Source organism: Melospiza melodia, chromosome 5 (assembly GCF_035770615.1).
Source record: "Melospiza melodia melodia isolate bMelMel2 chromosome 5, bMelMel2.pri, whole genome shotgun sequence".
NCBI classification, from domain to species: domain Eukaryota; kingdom Metazoa; phylum Chordata; class Aves; order Passeriformes; family Passerellidae; genus Melospiza; species Melospiza melodia.
In genome coordinates this window covers 29074469-29091151 of record NC_086198.1, presented here as the reverse complement: position 1 = coordinate 29091151, position 16683 = coordinate 29074469, and the positions used below count along the sequence as shown (strand labels likewise).

Sequence of the window (16683 nt, the reverse complement as noted above, 5' to 3'; positions counted from 1 at the left end):
CCTTTAAAAAAGGAGTGTTATTCCCCCACCAAGCAGCTGCTGATCCTGGCTGTGCAGGGTTGCTGGAAAGAGTTCATTCCAAACATGGCTTTCTTTTTATGCCACTGTCTCCAGAGTGAGAACAGCACCTACAGAAGCAAAGACTTCAAGAATGAGCTGGAGTTAAGTGTGGGCTGTGGGCACCAGGCTGGGCAGCCTCTGAGTAACAGGGTGCAGAGGTAAAATCAGGGTGATGTGCCTTGCTGCAGGTTGTGTGATTGCCTCCTTCCACAGACAGGTACAACATCAAATGCAGCAGTGTTGTATGTTCATCTAGAAGGAAGAAATTCAAAATCCCTCCAGCTCCTGAAAAAATGTATGCCAATTAATTCTGAATTGGGATTTTCCTTTACATTTGATCTACTTAAGAATGCACCACGAGGAAAGCTTCCTATGAGGAAAGCTTGAAATGCTCTCAGGGAAAAGGCACCATCATAACTCTCCCACTTCCTAAAGGGATCAGGGTAGAGCTCTGCTTAATGCACATCTTCTACATCTTCTAAAGGAAATAGAAGGCCCTACCTCATACAGTCTCTTTAGGTTCTGCTGAAAAAAAACCAACCAGATGATCCCTCCCCACCTCTGCTCTAACTTCCCTACTGTGCTTGCTGACTGACTGTGCCCAATAAAAAAATAAATCAGTTCCTTCCATCACTTACTGCAGCTCAAGGCTGGGGCATTAAAGCCACTTACATGGAAGGGAATGGGGGAGGTTGGATGAGACCTGTGAAATGAACAATACAAAATTGCCCAAGGATGCCTTCTGTGGCACAAACTGGATAGATGTCAGGCAGTGCTGCTTGGAAGACTTTGTCAGGCCCTGATCATGTTGTAGGAATTTTTGGATTTGATGAAAGAATAACTCTTTGCTTTCCCTGGGAACAGGAATGAGAAGGCAGAGTGTCCCAGGTATAGATCTATTCAGAAATGTCCTGGTGCAAGTGTGGGGCAGATGCTGATAGGGTTTAGCAGCTGTGTTTGCTGTGCCAAAAAAAAAAGCAAGTGGGGGATATTTGAGCCCTGGATGTGAAAGAGGAGCAAAAGTCTTGTATTCTGATTAGTATGGCAGCAGTAAGGGAAATGAATTCACAGTGGAAGGAGAGCAGCAGGGTGGGAGGCTTGGATAGAAATGGCTTTCCCTTCAAGCTCTGTCCCTCATGGTGCTGTCTACCTTGGAATAGTTTGGATCCCAGAGCTCCTACCTCAGTGTCACTTTAACCCTCTACTCCCCTGCCATCTCCTTCTCATTGTTAAAATAAGCAGTTTGGGCTGAGCACTCCTGGAATAACAAATGCATCCAAAACTTCTGTCAGATAGTGCTGACTTCATGATTTGTATCTGATTAACTGCCAAAGAACCAAGGCAGTCATATTTCCTTCTGTTTGTTGGTTGGAGGGGTTGTGTTTGTTTCCATGGTTTTGTTTTTCATTTATGTTTTTATTTGCCAGCAAAACACAATCATGTCCTTTGTTTTAGTTCAGCTTTATTCCCTTGTCCTCATGTGATACTGTTTTAGGCACAAAGCGTCCCAGTTTTTTTAATACTTCATAACTTATTAATGCTGCAGATTGTGGGATGAAGAGTTGTCAGCAACCTCATTTTTTATGTATTGACAGATATAATATCTGATTTGTTATTAAATAGCTTTTAAAGGATTTCTTCCTCTCTGGTTACACTTTTCCTAATTATTTAATGTATTTCTCCATAGCTTATCTCCCCTCCTGTCTCCACTTTTTTTTTCTTCTGCATCTGCTTTATCATTTGATGTTTTTTTCACTTAAATGTGAACCTGATCAGCATCAGACATCAGACCCCGTCTATTAATGTGCTCTCAGGCACATCTCTAGGAAAGAGATGTGCATGATTTCCTCTCTAGGAAAGGATGTGTGGGAACATTCCAGGGCATTTCAGGACTGGCCTATGCAGCATTTGGAAGCACTCAGTGTTCCTGTGACATCACTTCCTAGACCAACTAAAATCAAGGCCAGGTAGGCTGGGATCAAAAGCACGTGCTTGCAAATAGTGTGGAATTTACTCCAGTGGAGGTGAATGATGGCCCTGTCAAGGTATGTGGCTGTAAGTCTCCTGTGGAATGCACTTTGCTTTTCTCCAGGCTGTGTGGTGTCTCCAGGCTCTGGATGGAGTGCTGGGTGTGTGGTGAAGACAGGGCACAGCAATGAGCTGCAAAGATCCAAGAGGTGTAACAACAGGTGCCAATATTGAGAGGAAGTCAAGCTGACAAATCTCAGGAAGTGAAAAGCCTTCTCTGGCATTCTCCCTCAGGGAAACTGGTAAATTGGCCCTGTTTCTTTCAATCTTTAAACTCTTTAGTAATATTAAAATCAAATGGGACAGATGCAAGAGAAATAAGGCTCCTTTCCAGCTAAGAGAATAAAAATTTGGAGCATGGGCTGTCCATCCTCCTGGACATTGTAGAAGATTAAGCTGAAGCTCCTAAAAGCCAGCTTTCATCAACCTTAAGACTAACCTCCTAGAAACTTCTAGCAGCTGATTTCTCTCATGGCTGCTTCTTCCACACTTGACTTTTGTGACATGTTCCTGATTTCAGCACTAGAGGGGCTGGGGTGACTGCTCTTCTCTTTCTGCTTTCTGTGATTTACACACTCCTCCCATTATGAGTGGTTAATTACATTAAAAGCATTGTAAAACTTTTGCATCTGCACATCTGTGGAATAAATCCCCTGCTTCTCCCCTGTAAAAATGCAGCACAGACTTTTGTAGTGAAAATTCTCATGTTGTAGGTACTCTGGTATGATTATTCTAATATCAGAAGGTCATTTTTGTAAGCATAAGGAGAAAAAGCTATAAAGGTATCCTGCTGTTATCTTTGAAGTCTTTTATTTAATAGGTTAAATGCAGTTGTTCATTGTGAAATTATCCGGGGAAGCTATTTCCTGTTCTTGCTTTCATTTTTCAGGTTTAAATATGTACAGCTTTTCATTGTTTAAAAAAAATTAATTTTTGTCTCCTACTTTTGAATTGCAGTTGAAGAAGCCCATAATTTGAACCAAGACCAAGAGCTTTATTATGCCAATAGCTTTTCTTTTCCTTTTTAATTTTTTTTAATGCAACCTTTTGAATACATTATAGCTTTGCTGTCTACTGGGAAACTGTATTTCTGTGAAAAAGTGCTAAACATGAAAATTTCTCCAAATTTATATGGTCTCTTGATAGTCTAGGAGAAGAAGTAAGTCAAGAGAATAGGAGTGGAGTATCAGTAAACCAGGTTCTGTTTCTGGTAAGAACAAGCAGATTCTAGGAAAGGGATCAGCAAAACCCCCACTTGTTGTCTTTTAAATTTTCTTCCTAATGCCTGAGATTATCTCATGAAAACTTCACACTGAGCTCTTAAGTAAAAGAAAAATCACTTATTTGTTGAATAACTAAATATGTAAGAGGACCTTTTATTACCAGTTAAAAACAAAAAAGTATTCTGCATTTACGGTCCCCGGGGAAAAAAAGATCATAGCATTATAATAAACTCAGAGATTCACAAAACCTTTAATCATCTCATAGCTTCTATTTAGAAAAGCACATTTAAGTGGGTTTAAGTCCCATTAAGTACTAATCTAAATTGAACTTGTACATAATCCCTGCTACTGCATTATGCTAAGGGTGGGTAGTAAGTCCTGCAGCTGACAATACCTAAGTGTTTATAGGTATTCAATAATATTCAGTAGCAAGAACCAAAAGATCACTTGCACATGCCTAAAGCAGTATTAGCACCTAGGGCAAGGCACAATAAAGACTTGTAAATTTCCTCTTCCACCAGGAAATCCAGCTACTGGGATCAGTACAGCAATCTTTTCAATTTTCTCAGAGAAAATCTGAGCTCATGCCACTAAGTGCTTGTGAGAAATATAAATGTGTTGTAAACCGCCTCCCATATATTTCCACTTTTTCTCCTCAACTTTCCTATTTATAATTAACACCTCTCTTTATCTTGTTCATTCTGAATATCTTTGTTCTTTTCAAGCTAAATTATTTAATACTATCTCTTCCTCTCATTTAAGCTCCCTTTATCTGGTGATCCCTTCTCCTTTATATTAAAATCTCTCCTGTCTAAATGCATAATCAGATGACATCTGCTACTCAGGAGCATGAAAATCCTTGCACATTCAATGAAATTACTGTGCAGTTATCAGGCAGTGAGGTATGTGGTGCAGATCAGAGGCTGGGCACACAAAAGCAAAAGGCTCAAACCACACGAGAGTGGCTGTTCAGAATGTGAAGCCAGAAATGTCCAGCCCACTCCTGAGTCTTTGCAGACATGAAATCCAGTCCCTGCTCACAGGAACAGCCCTGATGGTTTCAGCAGGCTACCTGTGAGCAACAAAGGCCTGGTGCCACGTAGCCACACATGTCACAGAGCTTTTGTATTATGCAGAAGGAAGCACAAGAGCCTTTGGAGGCAGGAAAGCATCTGGAAGCCCCGAGGTATGTTTGCAAATGAACAAAAATGAAAATTTGGTCATGTGAAATCAGAGAGAAGCTAAATTCTTGTTCCTGTACTATGTACTACAGCCAAATATACCCCAAAATGTTTTTTGTACAATGTAACAGAGAATAAACACACACATGTACCAGACCTTCCAGCTCTGTTTGAGTCCTGGTGTTTTATTAGAATATGAGTATTATCTGTAAAGGAACATGAGGAGGAATGTGAAATGTTGCAGGAGGCAGTTTTGGATGACAGGACACACTGGATTGTCCCTCTCTCATAGGGACCAAATGCTTCTATATGGATGATAAATTCCCTGATAGCAACAGTGATGCTGCCTTGCACACAGGTTTAAGATGTGTGAGTGTCCTACCAATTACAGAATTCACATGTAGTGTTTCCTTCCCTTCTGCTCCACTGTTGGTGAGACCCAACAGGGCTTACAGAGTCCTGTCCTATTTAAAAGCAGGAATGGTTTCATCTATTTAATCTAAGATACATGTATGCTTACCACAGTCATAGCAGGACAGCTAAAAAAAAACCCCCAAAAAACAGCTAAAATGTCTTTGTACAAGTCCTTCAACACACAGCTCAGAATATCTGCATATAATTTTAAAGATTACAGAAGCAGAGAGGCTCATGAACCAGGGTATTTTGTAACCCAAATGGCAAAAGTTATTTGTGACAAATTCAGATCTCTTAGAAAAAAAATTAAAGGCAAAACATCCATTCAAAGCAAGAGTGCCTCATTAAAGCTTATCTTTTTTTTTTTTTTTTTAGTGCAGTGATGTGTCCTGATATATCTAATAACCATTTGATTTGGGGGGGCTTTTTTGGTTTGTTTGTGGTTTTTAGTATATATTTTCTTAACTGTTCTAAATGTAATATCCAGTGTGATATCTCATCCTCCTTTATAGAGAAGGAGAAACAGGCTTGGGACTGTGCACAGGATGTGACCCTTTGGAGGGGAAATTGAGAAGCACCTTCTAGAGCCTAGGAATGAACCTGAGGTTTCTAACCTTTGCCAATTAGATTTGCTATGATCAAATATCTGAAACGTGCTGGCAAAATTAACTGCAATTAACTTGAACGCTAAACAAGGTTAGAAACTTATTATTAGTGTCCACCTGCCAAGAGTGAGGGGCAGAATTACTACCATGAAAAAAGTAGGATGCAAAAGCAGGGTGAGGCTGCTGTCTTTATTGCATGATTGAATTTTATTGCCAGACTGAGCATCCTCCTTACCTGCCCCTGCTTTGCATCCCTCTGCAGCTTCTGCAGGAATTGATACTGCAGCATTTTCATTCACTATGCAATTCAGCTGCTTCTGACTTCTGAGTCCATAACTTTTGACCTAAACAGATTATTTATTATATTTTTTTCCTGAATTATGCTGGATCTGCTCCTGCCTTTTAGCCCTGCTAGTGCAGTGTGAGGCCTCTGCATCTTGCAACCCATTGGCCTGGGTGGAACCACCAGGAACAGGGTGCAAATTCTCCTTGCCATCTCTGTTCGGAGCTCCAGGACTGTGTACAAATTCACAAGAGAACTACCAGGGAGACCATGGACATCTCCCTGGTCTCCTGCTGTGTTCAGACCAGAGGGCCCATGCCCCTGCTGGTGTGCTTTCAGAGCCACACAGGAAAAGGTGTGCATGCTCTGATCCATGTCCTGGAACTAGGGCCACCTGTGAGTGAGTATCCACAGAGAGATTTAACACAGTTTATATGATAAACTTTGCACATCTTCATCGGATTTCTCTCACCTGTGCAGCAATCAAATCCTCCAAGTGATCAAATCCTCCACTCATTCTAATCACAGTTTGCTCTAGATGAACATTATGCATTTATTTTCTCCCAAAAAGCCAACCTGCAGTGGTTGCACAGGGCAAGTGCAGGGGGGGTTTGCCATCTGTCTCTCCCTCCTAAAAAAGGAGTAAGGATCAGCATGTACTCCAGTAAACTTAAGCAAAGCACTGAAATGCACAATCATTTTAAACCTCACTATTTGGATCAGCTTGCGGGTGGGAGAAGGCACGTTCCCTCCCATATCCAAACACTTCGGCTCTGATGTATCCCTCTTTCCACAAGTGAACCTCCCAGGACACTCAGGGATGTACACACCTTGGAGATCAGCTGAGCTTTGAGCTATAAGCATTTCTTTCCCTGGTAGCAGAAAGCCCGTGGCAGGGCTATTCCTTGAAGCCTGAACACATCGGCAGAGACTGTGCAGGATGAAACTTGCCAGAGATGTTCAGGAATTGCACAGCAGAGCTGCCGGGCACGGCAGACCCCTGCGGGACGGGGCAGCACTGGCGGGAGCCGCTGGAAGTCAGAGCTTCTGCTGCTTGATCATCTCCCATGGGCTTGGAGCGCCGTGGCCGTGGCCGGGCAGGACGATGAATCCATCGGGGAAGCGCCGCAAGAGGGGAACAGGGACTGGAAAGCACGGGTGGAGCACCAGGATGAGGTTTTAGGACACGAGGTTTTAATGGAAGTGGTTCCAGCACTGAGGCAAACCAGGGAAGTGCTGTTCACGACAGGGGCTGAACGGGTGCCTTTGGGTCTGCCCAGAACGGCCAGGCGGGCGCTCTATGGGAACTCCCGGGCGATCCCGATCCACGTGTCCCTGACGGCGCAGCGCCGTGAGGGCGGGCGTGAGCGCACACCGGTCACAGGTGCGTGAGACGGCGGCGGCCCCCGCCCGCCGGCGCTCCTGGCCCGCAGCGAGAGCGCTGCTGGCCCCGGCCCGCGCCCGCCCTCACGGAGCAATCCCGGATCCCGATCCCGCCCCGGCGCTTCCCGGCTCGTGCCCGCCCCCCGCGCGTCAGGCGCCGGCCGTCACGCGGGCGCTGTAATGCACCCAAACAGCGCGCACTCCGCGCTGCGCCCGCCCTGCCGCCAGCGCCCGGCCCGCGCCCGCCCGCCCTGCCGGCTCCGTGCCCGCGCTCTCCCCGACCCGCCCGGCGACGGCAGCCACGGAGCCGTCCCGTTCCCGCCGCCGCCGCCCGCGGTGTCCGCCTCAGCAGAGGACGTGGGACGGGGCGGCCGGAGCCGGCGGGGGGCCCCGTTTGCGCGCAGCCGTGAGGGAGGCAGCGCGGGGCTGCGCGCCTATTAGGAGGCGCGTGGTAGCGATGGCGGCGGTGGGTGAGCCCTGTGCCGTCAGCGGATCCGGCTGGCCCTGCCGGCGGGCGCTGGGGCCGGCCCCGCCCCGCGCCCGCAGCCGCCCCGAGCAGCCGAGCGGAGCCGGACCGAGCCCGGCCGAACCGGACCGAGTGGCGCCGGGCGGAGCCGAGCCGCGCCGCGCCGGGCAGCGCCATGGGGCTGCTGGAGCGGCTGCGGAAGGAGTGGTTCATCTTCGGCATCGTGCTGGTCATCGCTGTGGCGCGGCTGGAGCCCGGCGTCGGCGTCAAAGGCGGTGAGTGCGGGCGCGGAGTGCGGGCGGGAGCTCCCGGGGGCACCGGGAGCACCGGGACTTCGGCAACTCCCGGTGCTCCCGGGGGCACCGGGACTTCGCAACTCCCGGCGGCCGCGCCCCGTCCCGCCCGTGCGGGGTCCCTGCCCTCCATGGGCTCCTCTCGTTCCCTGCTGCCAGCCCCTGCTCCTCAGGATCCCGGGAGCTGCTCCCGCTGTGTTCCCGTGCCTCTGCTCGGCACCGTATCTGTGCCCGGAGCAGCGTCCGGCTCCTTTGGGATCAGGAGCGATGGGAGCCGAGCCGTGGCTGGCTCGGAATGTGCTCCCGTTCAACTCCGCCAGAACTTGCAGGGCTGTGGGCACCGAGTCCCGGGCTCGGGGCATGGATTGCTGCCGTCTGGAGGTGCAGCCGAAGGAGTGCTGTGGTAAACTCTCGGGTGCTGTGCTCCGGCCAGACCTTTTCCATCGCTTTATAGTAGGACATTTGTGTTTTAAAGTTTTGGAATTTTTATTTTTTTTTTGTCTCGTTGTTGTTCCCTCTTGCTTCCTCATGGAAGGTGGGGGAAAACAGGGGAACTGATCCTGTGGGAAGTGATGGTGTGAAAGATGGGTACACGGGGCAAAGCGCGTCTGTCCCTGGCTGGGCAGGGAGGGCTTGGATGTGTCCCGGAACCAGGGCTGTTGAAAGTCACTGTTATTTAAACATAAACATTGTATCTTTAAGTGTAAACACTGGGGTGAATCCTCGTCGGTTTCCATTGGAACTTCAGCTCCAGACATTCACAGATTTCAAGAACGTATTATATGTTGTATTTCTTCTTCCTAATTGTTCTCTGGTGGCTTGAGAAAAGGGATGTAGAACACTTCAACAGAATTCCTCTAGCAGTTCCATGTTATGTGAGAGGAGGAAGAATATATCTGTGCTTTTTTTTTTTTAATTTTTTTTTTTTTCTTAATAGAGCTGAAGTTTGAGTCCAGATGGCTTCTCACTGAGGAGCCAAACTTTTCCCACCTCTTAGCTTCTGGGGAAAAAAAGAAAGTGATTTAAAACAATATGGCTCTGAACACATGCTGTGGCAGCTCAGGCTCTGGTACCTCATGGAGTTCAGGGCAGGCAAATTCCTGCTGTGCAAGGATCCCCTCTGACATCGGTGTGCTGTTCTGCAGGGGTGAACAGAACCCACGTGGAGCTTTTCGCAGGATCTGCGCTGTGTTTCCTGCACACCTTAGAGACAACTTGCAATTGATAGAATTAGGTGTTTTGTCCCTCTCTGCTTCGAGTGCCGGGCTGATTGTGAGCAGCCGTGTGGGAGGTCCTTTGAACTAGAACAGGAGATAATTGTTCCTCGGCTCACTTCCTGCATGGAAGCACTATGATGGAGCACTTCATTAAATTATCCTGCTGCAAAGAGATGTCAAGCTTTGACACTGTATTGTTCCTGGGACAACTTGCTTGAAAAATCTTGGAAGGATTGATTGAAAGTAGCGAGCACATGTTCCCCATGGTGGTATCCCTCCTCTGAAACCATGGGATCTCTGTGCTCTGAGGAAGAAAAATATTTCTACTTAAAAGCAGAAAGAGGTGAGGGCTGGGAAGTATCAACACAGGAAAAACCTTAGTTTGTCATCTTCCAGCTGACAAAGCCATGCACGGTAATTTGCAGGGCTTTAGTGAATGGTATGGATGGTCCAGCATCCATGCCCGTGGAAGATTGTGCCATAAATAACAAAGATTTGTGTTGTTGTCACCTCCATGACATAAGCCAAGACATTTTTGTGTGTTTTCCTATTTGATAAATGAGCCCATTTAGTTCCTTTGTGAAAAGAATTTTTCTGTTGTGGCCAGAGAGAGTTCCCTGTGCTCCTCGAGTGTGTGCTTGCTCTGGTGGTAGAGGCTTCTTCTGGGAGAAGGAGTTCAGGTAGCCAGTGAAAAACCAGAAACCAGAAAAAACTGAGTCCTGGAGAACCCCTGGTGTAGCCAGATTAACCCACTGCCTGTCTGCTGTATGTGCATGTACACAGAGACTCTAATCTTTTAAAGGATTAGAAAAAAAGAGGTAATTGTGTCTATAAAATACAGTTTTCTGTAGAGCTATATATATACTTTTGTAATCTTTTGAGGTTTTTTCCCCCCCCCATCTATTCAGTTAATGTGCCATAATTTTGCAACTAGTTATGTGCTTTGTTGCAACTGTTAACTCTTGCATTTCCTGTCTCGTTTTTACCTTAGTCTTACATCAATGTAGCTAGGTTGGTTTTTTTTATTGTTTGTTTGTTTGGGGGTTTTTTGGGTGTTTGGCAAACACAGTTTTAGTGTCTTGTCAGCAGAGTTCTCTCTGAGAGTAGGATTTGGGTTGAAATGACTTGAGATGCAAATTTGACTTGTACAGTCAAGTCCCTTTGATTTAAGGACCACTGACCCTACTCCAGTGTGACCATCAATGTGTCATTCATCCAGGGGAGCAGAAAGGTTCCTGTCTCCTGCAGTGCTGAGGCAAGGCTGCCTTGTTTGCTGCTGCAGTTTTGCTCAGGACACTTTGGGGTCACTTGTAGAGTGAGGATATTACTTTGGTCCTAAGTAGACTGCTCGTATTTTCTTTCTAATGTAATATCTGGTTGAATGCTCATGAAAAAATGAACACATACATTTTATGCCTGGTGGCCTCTGAAGGCAAAGTGTATTAAGAGAATTTGTCATTTTTATAGGAGCGTAAAAAAAGACTATATTTTAATCTCCCTGAAAAAGTATATAAATATATACAAATGTAAGCCTTTAATACATAGGAACCCTTGGTAGTGCAGGCATCTGCCCCTGCTGCTCTCACTGCAGCAGTGTCTGAAATGTGTTATTGTGGGGCTGGAATGAACCATTTGGAACCATTTTCTGTTGTGAGGGGAATAACAGAATTGTATTGCCCCGAGGAAATGATTGCAAGGTGTGATTTGGGTTCTTCTGTGCAGGCAGCCAGACAGGTGTGTGTGGGTTGTAGGGAAAGAAGTGAGAGGGAGCTGTGTGAGGGATGTCAATGGCCTTGTGAAGGTACCAGCTAATATTTTTACTGGGGTGTATGGTTTGAGTTTGCTGATGCTGTTGGGATAGTCTGATTGCAGAAATGTGAAAGGCTCCCCATTTTCAAATTTCCAGAATTCGTCTGTGAGTTCCCAGTGGCCTCTAATCATGGAAGTCAAATTTATATGATGACTTAACTCACTCTGCACTCACTGGTTTACTTTTATTTAAAAACGAATAGCATGCTTTCTGTAACTTGAGAGAAATGCCATTCTTTTTATTAGAGACTTTACTGATTAGACTTTCTCCAGGTATTTTTTAAGTATTCTCACTTACTCTGATATATGCATATTATTTTCCCTTTGACTGTAACTCACTTTATTCTCTATGTCTGTATTTTTTAGGACCCCTGAAACCAGAAATTACCATAACTTACATTGCTGTTTCAGCTATATTCTTTAACAGTGGACTCTCCTTAAAAACTGAGGTACTGTAATTTCTCATTTCTTCATTCCTGTTATGCTCTAAAAAATTTTTGTGTTCCTTTTGATCAGATTTGAATGTAATTGGAATGGTGGTGGTACTGGGAGGATGGCTAGCAAGAGAAGATAGATGTTAGATGTTTAAGGAATAGCCCTCCTTGATATTAGAAGGTGCTTCACAAGGCAATGAGAATGATGAGAGGGATATTGTGAATAAATGTCACCCATCCCCAGAGGGTGAGTGGTTTGTCTCTGCACAGCTTTAACTCAATGGAAGTGATGAGCACAATTTGGGGACTGGATCTACAGCCTGATTGTGGCCCAAACCCAAATCAGGGTGAGATGCAGCTGTTCACTCCTGGATTGCTGGGAACAAAGACCTGGTGGCTTTAGGTTACCCGGTTTGGTAGGGCCAGGGCAGCAGCTGGGGTCAGCACAGAAGGGTTCCTGTGCAGATACAGTGTCAATATACAAGGGCAAAGTCTTGGTAATGTTTTCCCATAGGATTTTGTTGTGGACAGGTGGACTTGAGGTACCTGCACTCTGGTGCATATCACAGGCACTGGGATTTGTTTAAAATTTTGTGTCACTTGTTATTCAAAGAGGAACAGTCTGGGATTCAGAAGAGATGAAGGAATCATGGAGAAAGGAGATGATGGCTATGTGCCAAGAAGAGAAGGAGCAGCCAGAGTTGAAATGAAACACTGCACATCTCTGCTAATCTAGTTTTTTGATTCCTTTGTGCTGTTGACTAACAGGGAATGCTATTCATAAGTTGCATGATACTAATGCCTGAAAGAATCACCACAAATTTATCCAATTATCTCCTGGTGAACTAGGATTTGAGTGAACACTGTGCACTCAACAACAAAAAAAGTCTCTCCACCTCCATTCTCTCTCATGGTTGTAGTGGTGAACTTTCAAGTGGAGGAGGTGTTTGAGTTGATGGCTGTCCTCTCCTTTGCTGTCTCCTAACAGTTTTGGCACTAGGACTTCTAGTTCTGCCAGGACACAGTGTAAGTGAACTTGGGAACTTTAGTCACCTCTGTAGCAGCCTTGTGGGGATGCAGGAAGAGCCCTGTTATCTGTTTGCCTGGAATGGTAACTAATCCTAATGGAAATAGGCTGTGGAGAGGCATTCTCTTCCACAGAGAAGAGAACTCAAAACACAAACCTGTGTAGTATTAATAGAGTGGACTTTTTCCTCTTTCAGGCTTAGGAATCTTTGCATGCAGAGAAAAAAATGTATTTTTTTTTCCCTTTCACTAGTTTGTATCCTTGAAACCTTGTTTTTGTAAAGCAGCTGTGAGAAATCAGTAGCATTATCAAAGTCTTGATTAAATTCTCCATGCTAGCTTACATCTAACTCCTTCCAGTTAAGGTGATGTGACTGCTAGTTTTCTGGGCAATGTGTCATGTCTTACTTGGAACTTACATAACTTTTTTCCATCTGTGGTATTAAAAGCAATATATTGATATAAATGAAGTTTTTACAGGATGTTTATGTTCAGGGAGCTGATCTCAGATTGCTTTGGGAGCAGCAGTCAGGGCTGGTGCTGTCATCCAGCTTCATGAATGAGCTAGGCCTTTCCTGAATTTCTGCCATGGAGATAGAAGCCAGAAGTAGAAAATAATTTCTCACATTGTAGCTTGTGCAATAACTTTCTAAAGTGTATGTTAAAAACAATCCTTATATGTGTTAGGTGGCTAGGTCATGTTTTTTAATAAAATACTTTGAGGCATGTTTTAATTGTTTGAAGCACAGCCTAAAGTTGGTATTATTACTCAATATGCCTTTTTATTGGATTGCAAAGTATATGGTTTTTGCTTTTGGCTTTATTTGTTCTTGACCTGTGTATCAAGTGTTCTACCTTAGATAATGTATTAGTTAGATGGAAACTAGTGTTTGTATGCTTTATGACAGATGAAAAGTTTGTAAGTGTTAACAGAGGCCTTCTGATAAATCTGAAATAGTTAGAAACAATTTTGAAATAATTAGAAATAATTTAAGGTTACACTTCTGGTTTAATCTGCTGTGTAAATGCATGCTCAAAAATTTTTGCTAGTGTGTTCAGAAAGCATTTTACAGAATAATTGGCAACATTCAAGGAGTGCCTGTCTGTGCATGGCCTTGTTACACTTTCAGAACCAGAGGTGACCAAGGTCCTCTTACATTTGTAGAAACACTCAGTGTTCTCTGACAAGAACATTTCATTCCACCTTAATATAATGTTATTTCAGTTTGCAGTGACTGGATAGCTTGCTCTTTTAAAGCAAATACCTCCCATAGGGCCCCAGAAATTAAATCACATACTTGAGTTATCCATTTCAACGAGGAATTTGGCGAGGCACTGAAAACACTGTTGGCTCTGTGTGGGTATTTGCTCAGAGGAGTCCAGCTGTGACTATCAGAAGAGTGCCTGGATGGCAACAGGGACCCACACCAGCCAGGGGGAGGCTGGGATGGGCTCCCTAAAGGGTGTGAAATACTGGGGAAGACAAGGTAACCTGTTCTGTCTGGTGTGCAGAAACACAGTCCTCACCAGCAGCTTCCAGCAACTTTTTTGAGGTGGCAGATGTATTTTTGGATAAGTCCTTGTAAATTGTTTAAGAGGGTGAAGGCTGTTTGCTTCATCACAGTTTATGCTGTGATCATCCAGTCTAAGGCATAATATTATAATAATATTATTGTATTATCTAAATAATTTATTCTAATATTATCTAAAGAACTATTATTATTCTCAAAGGCAATCACTGGAGACATTTTCAAGATTGGTAATTTAGATCTGCAAAGATTTGTTCCATCAATACAGCATTCCTCCATGCAGTAGATTGGGTGTGTTGTATCACCTTCCTTGCTCCCTGGAAGTTACAGTGAGGCTTTCTTTCTGTCTTGAGTTTTGGTTTTGGAAGTATCACAGAGTCTTCTTAAAACCCTCTGGTTTTGAGGCGTTTTCCAATTGTAAAAATATGATATTAGGGTACTTCTGTATGTAAGCTACAGATAGATAGATATGTTTAATGCATCTGGAGTGTCAGCTGGAGAATCCCAGCAAATTAGATTTTGAGTAAGAGTGCTGTCAGTTCTTTTGCGTTGTTTACTTGAGAAAAGTGCAAGTTACTGTGAGAGAAAGGAAGAGGAATTTACATTCTCAGTCTGCGAGATTTGAAATGAATTGAAATGTGCAAGGCTCTTTCCTTGTGCTCAAAAACCTGTGTGGAAGGTCCTTGAAGTGCCTGAAAAGGCAGAAACAGACACAGAGGTAGCAGAAGAGTTTTTTTTCTTCAAGGGTACTTGATCACCTCTCTGGAGTGCTCTTACACTATTTAAAATTAAGTTTTTCTTTGTTGTTTTCTGAGTCTCCAGTGGTATTTTAGACTTTATTTCTCTGAAATTTATGGCTTAACAGTTTTTAGTTTGTTATGGTCTTAGCATTCTTTCTTTGTTATTCTTCATCAGGCTTCTTTTTGTTCCCATAAATTTCCTTTTGATACAATAAATTATCAAAGTCTGCTACTTTGCTTTTGGGGAAAAAATATCAAACATAAAAAAACAACCCCTGACACCATAAATGAATGGTTGGAGATACAAACATGCATAGACATCCTTTTTTTTCTAAATAGTATAAATGAGAATCAGCATATGTGGCTCTCTTTAGACAGAGGAACCTGAAGTCTTGTCCTCACTACAAGTTTTCATGATTCCTGCTATGGAAAGTCAGTAAAGTAAACAGCCATCAGTGCAGTTAACACAGGTTTGAAGCCATGACAAAGTGCTAAGGCTGCCTGCTGAAAAGCTGCAGTTCTGAGAGCTACACTATTATTGAAATGCTGGACAATTCTTGTGGAAAAATGCCCAGGAGCAGACAGCTTTTATGTTGCCTGGATGTACTTCATTATTAAAGAGATCAGATGATCCCTAAAGGTGACTTTTTGACATGCACTCCTTTTGTATGGTAAAGCTGATCCTAGTTTTAAAAGCACAAATATGATCTTACTTCAGCTGTTATGACTGCAACTTCCTCTCTTCTTTTTCTCTTGCAGGAGCTGACAAGTGCTTTGATGCATGTGAAACTACACCTTTTTGTCCAGATTTTTACACTTGTGTTCTTCCCAACAGCAATATGGGTCTTTCTTCAGCTGTTATCAATCACACCTATAAATGAATGGCTTTTAAAAGGGTATGTTTAAGTATAATGGAGTGAAATATATTTGTAGCTGTCGTCTTAAAGGTCTGCTTATCCTGCAACTGGTGTTTTGTGGTACTGTGAACAGATTTTGCTGGTTGTGTTTTGTGCTTCAGCACTTTGCTGTTGAAAACAAAGTGCATGCAAAGATTATCCCTTCAGGAACCTGCTCTCATTTTCAGAAGGTCTGGACAGTCTTATGTGTAGGGTTGCAACAGATTAGCTTTCTTTTTCACAAAACACAGCTGAAGTGATGGGTTGGGTCTCAAGGAAGGTGGGGAGGAAAGAAAAGAAATGCTGAAGGAAAAGCCATGAATATGAATAAATAAATATTGTGTATGCCACATACTGGTCTTCTGTTTTTAAGTAGTTTGTGTTGAGCATTTCTTGCATGGCTTCAGTATCAGCTTCCAGCTAAATTATGAGGAAAAAAAGAGTAAAGTTTTTATAGGACAAGAACTTTGTGATGAGCAGAAACTAAGGTACCATGAAAACAGTGTGTTTTAAATCTTGCCAATGTGCAAAGCTGCATGGATGGTGTACTAGGGATAGATGTTGTGTAAAAAAGAAAAGTTAAAAGGTTTATTTTTTTTTTAAATGGGAGTCAATACTTAGTGCCATTCAGGTATACTGGAATGTCTGAATGTTAAAAATCAATTATTTCAGAAAACTACTGAAAGAATCCCCATTGTTTCTTACTGCTTGGTGAAACATTGCTTGGGGAGTTCCTTGTCTTAAAAGTTTAATGAAAAAGCTGCTCATGTTAATGTTTCTACAAGGCCTAAACCTAAAGGAGCATTTCATTTTGTTTGTAAGAGGCTTCTCCTGATGCTCCACCAAGTGTGAATTGGTCCAAATAACACTGAAAAGGTGACACTGAGACAACATCAATTAAAAGTTAACACTTTTTTGCTTAACAGTGTCAGTAAAGCAAGAAAATAACAAGATTGAGATATGATGTTCATTTGTATTTAGCTATTTGCAGTAAAGGGTATTTTTTACAATAAAATAATAGTGAAGTTTTTCCTCAGCTAGGAGAAATATGTGATTTTCCACAGTAGCCAAAATTCCTTCCTAATCCTTTCTGAAG

General features: G+C 43.5%; 1 protein-coding gene across 2 annotated transcripts in view; it reads left to right on the top strand.

Moving 5' to 3' along the window:
- The first annotated feature begins 7790 nt into the window (after positions 1-7790).
- The window catches only part of SLC10A7 (solute carrier family 10 member 7), a 140193-nt gene continuing 131300 nt past the window's right edge, over positions 7791-16683 (top strand). The window contains exons 1-3 of one of the 2 annotated variants that reach the window (XM_063156742.1): positions 7791-7918; positions 11329-11411; positions 15451-15587. In XM_063156742.1, coding sequence (XP_063012812.1) covers positions 7819-7918; positions 11329-11411; positions 15451-15587 — 320 coding nt within the window. In that variant the 5' untranslated portion in view covers positions 7791-7818. The remainder of the gene's footprint in view (positions 7919-11328; positions 11412-15450; positions 15588-16683) is intronic. The other variant, XM_063156743.1, reaches the window with a different exon arrangement.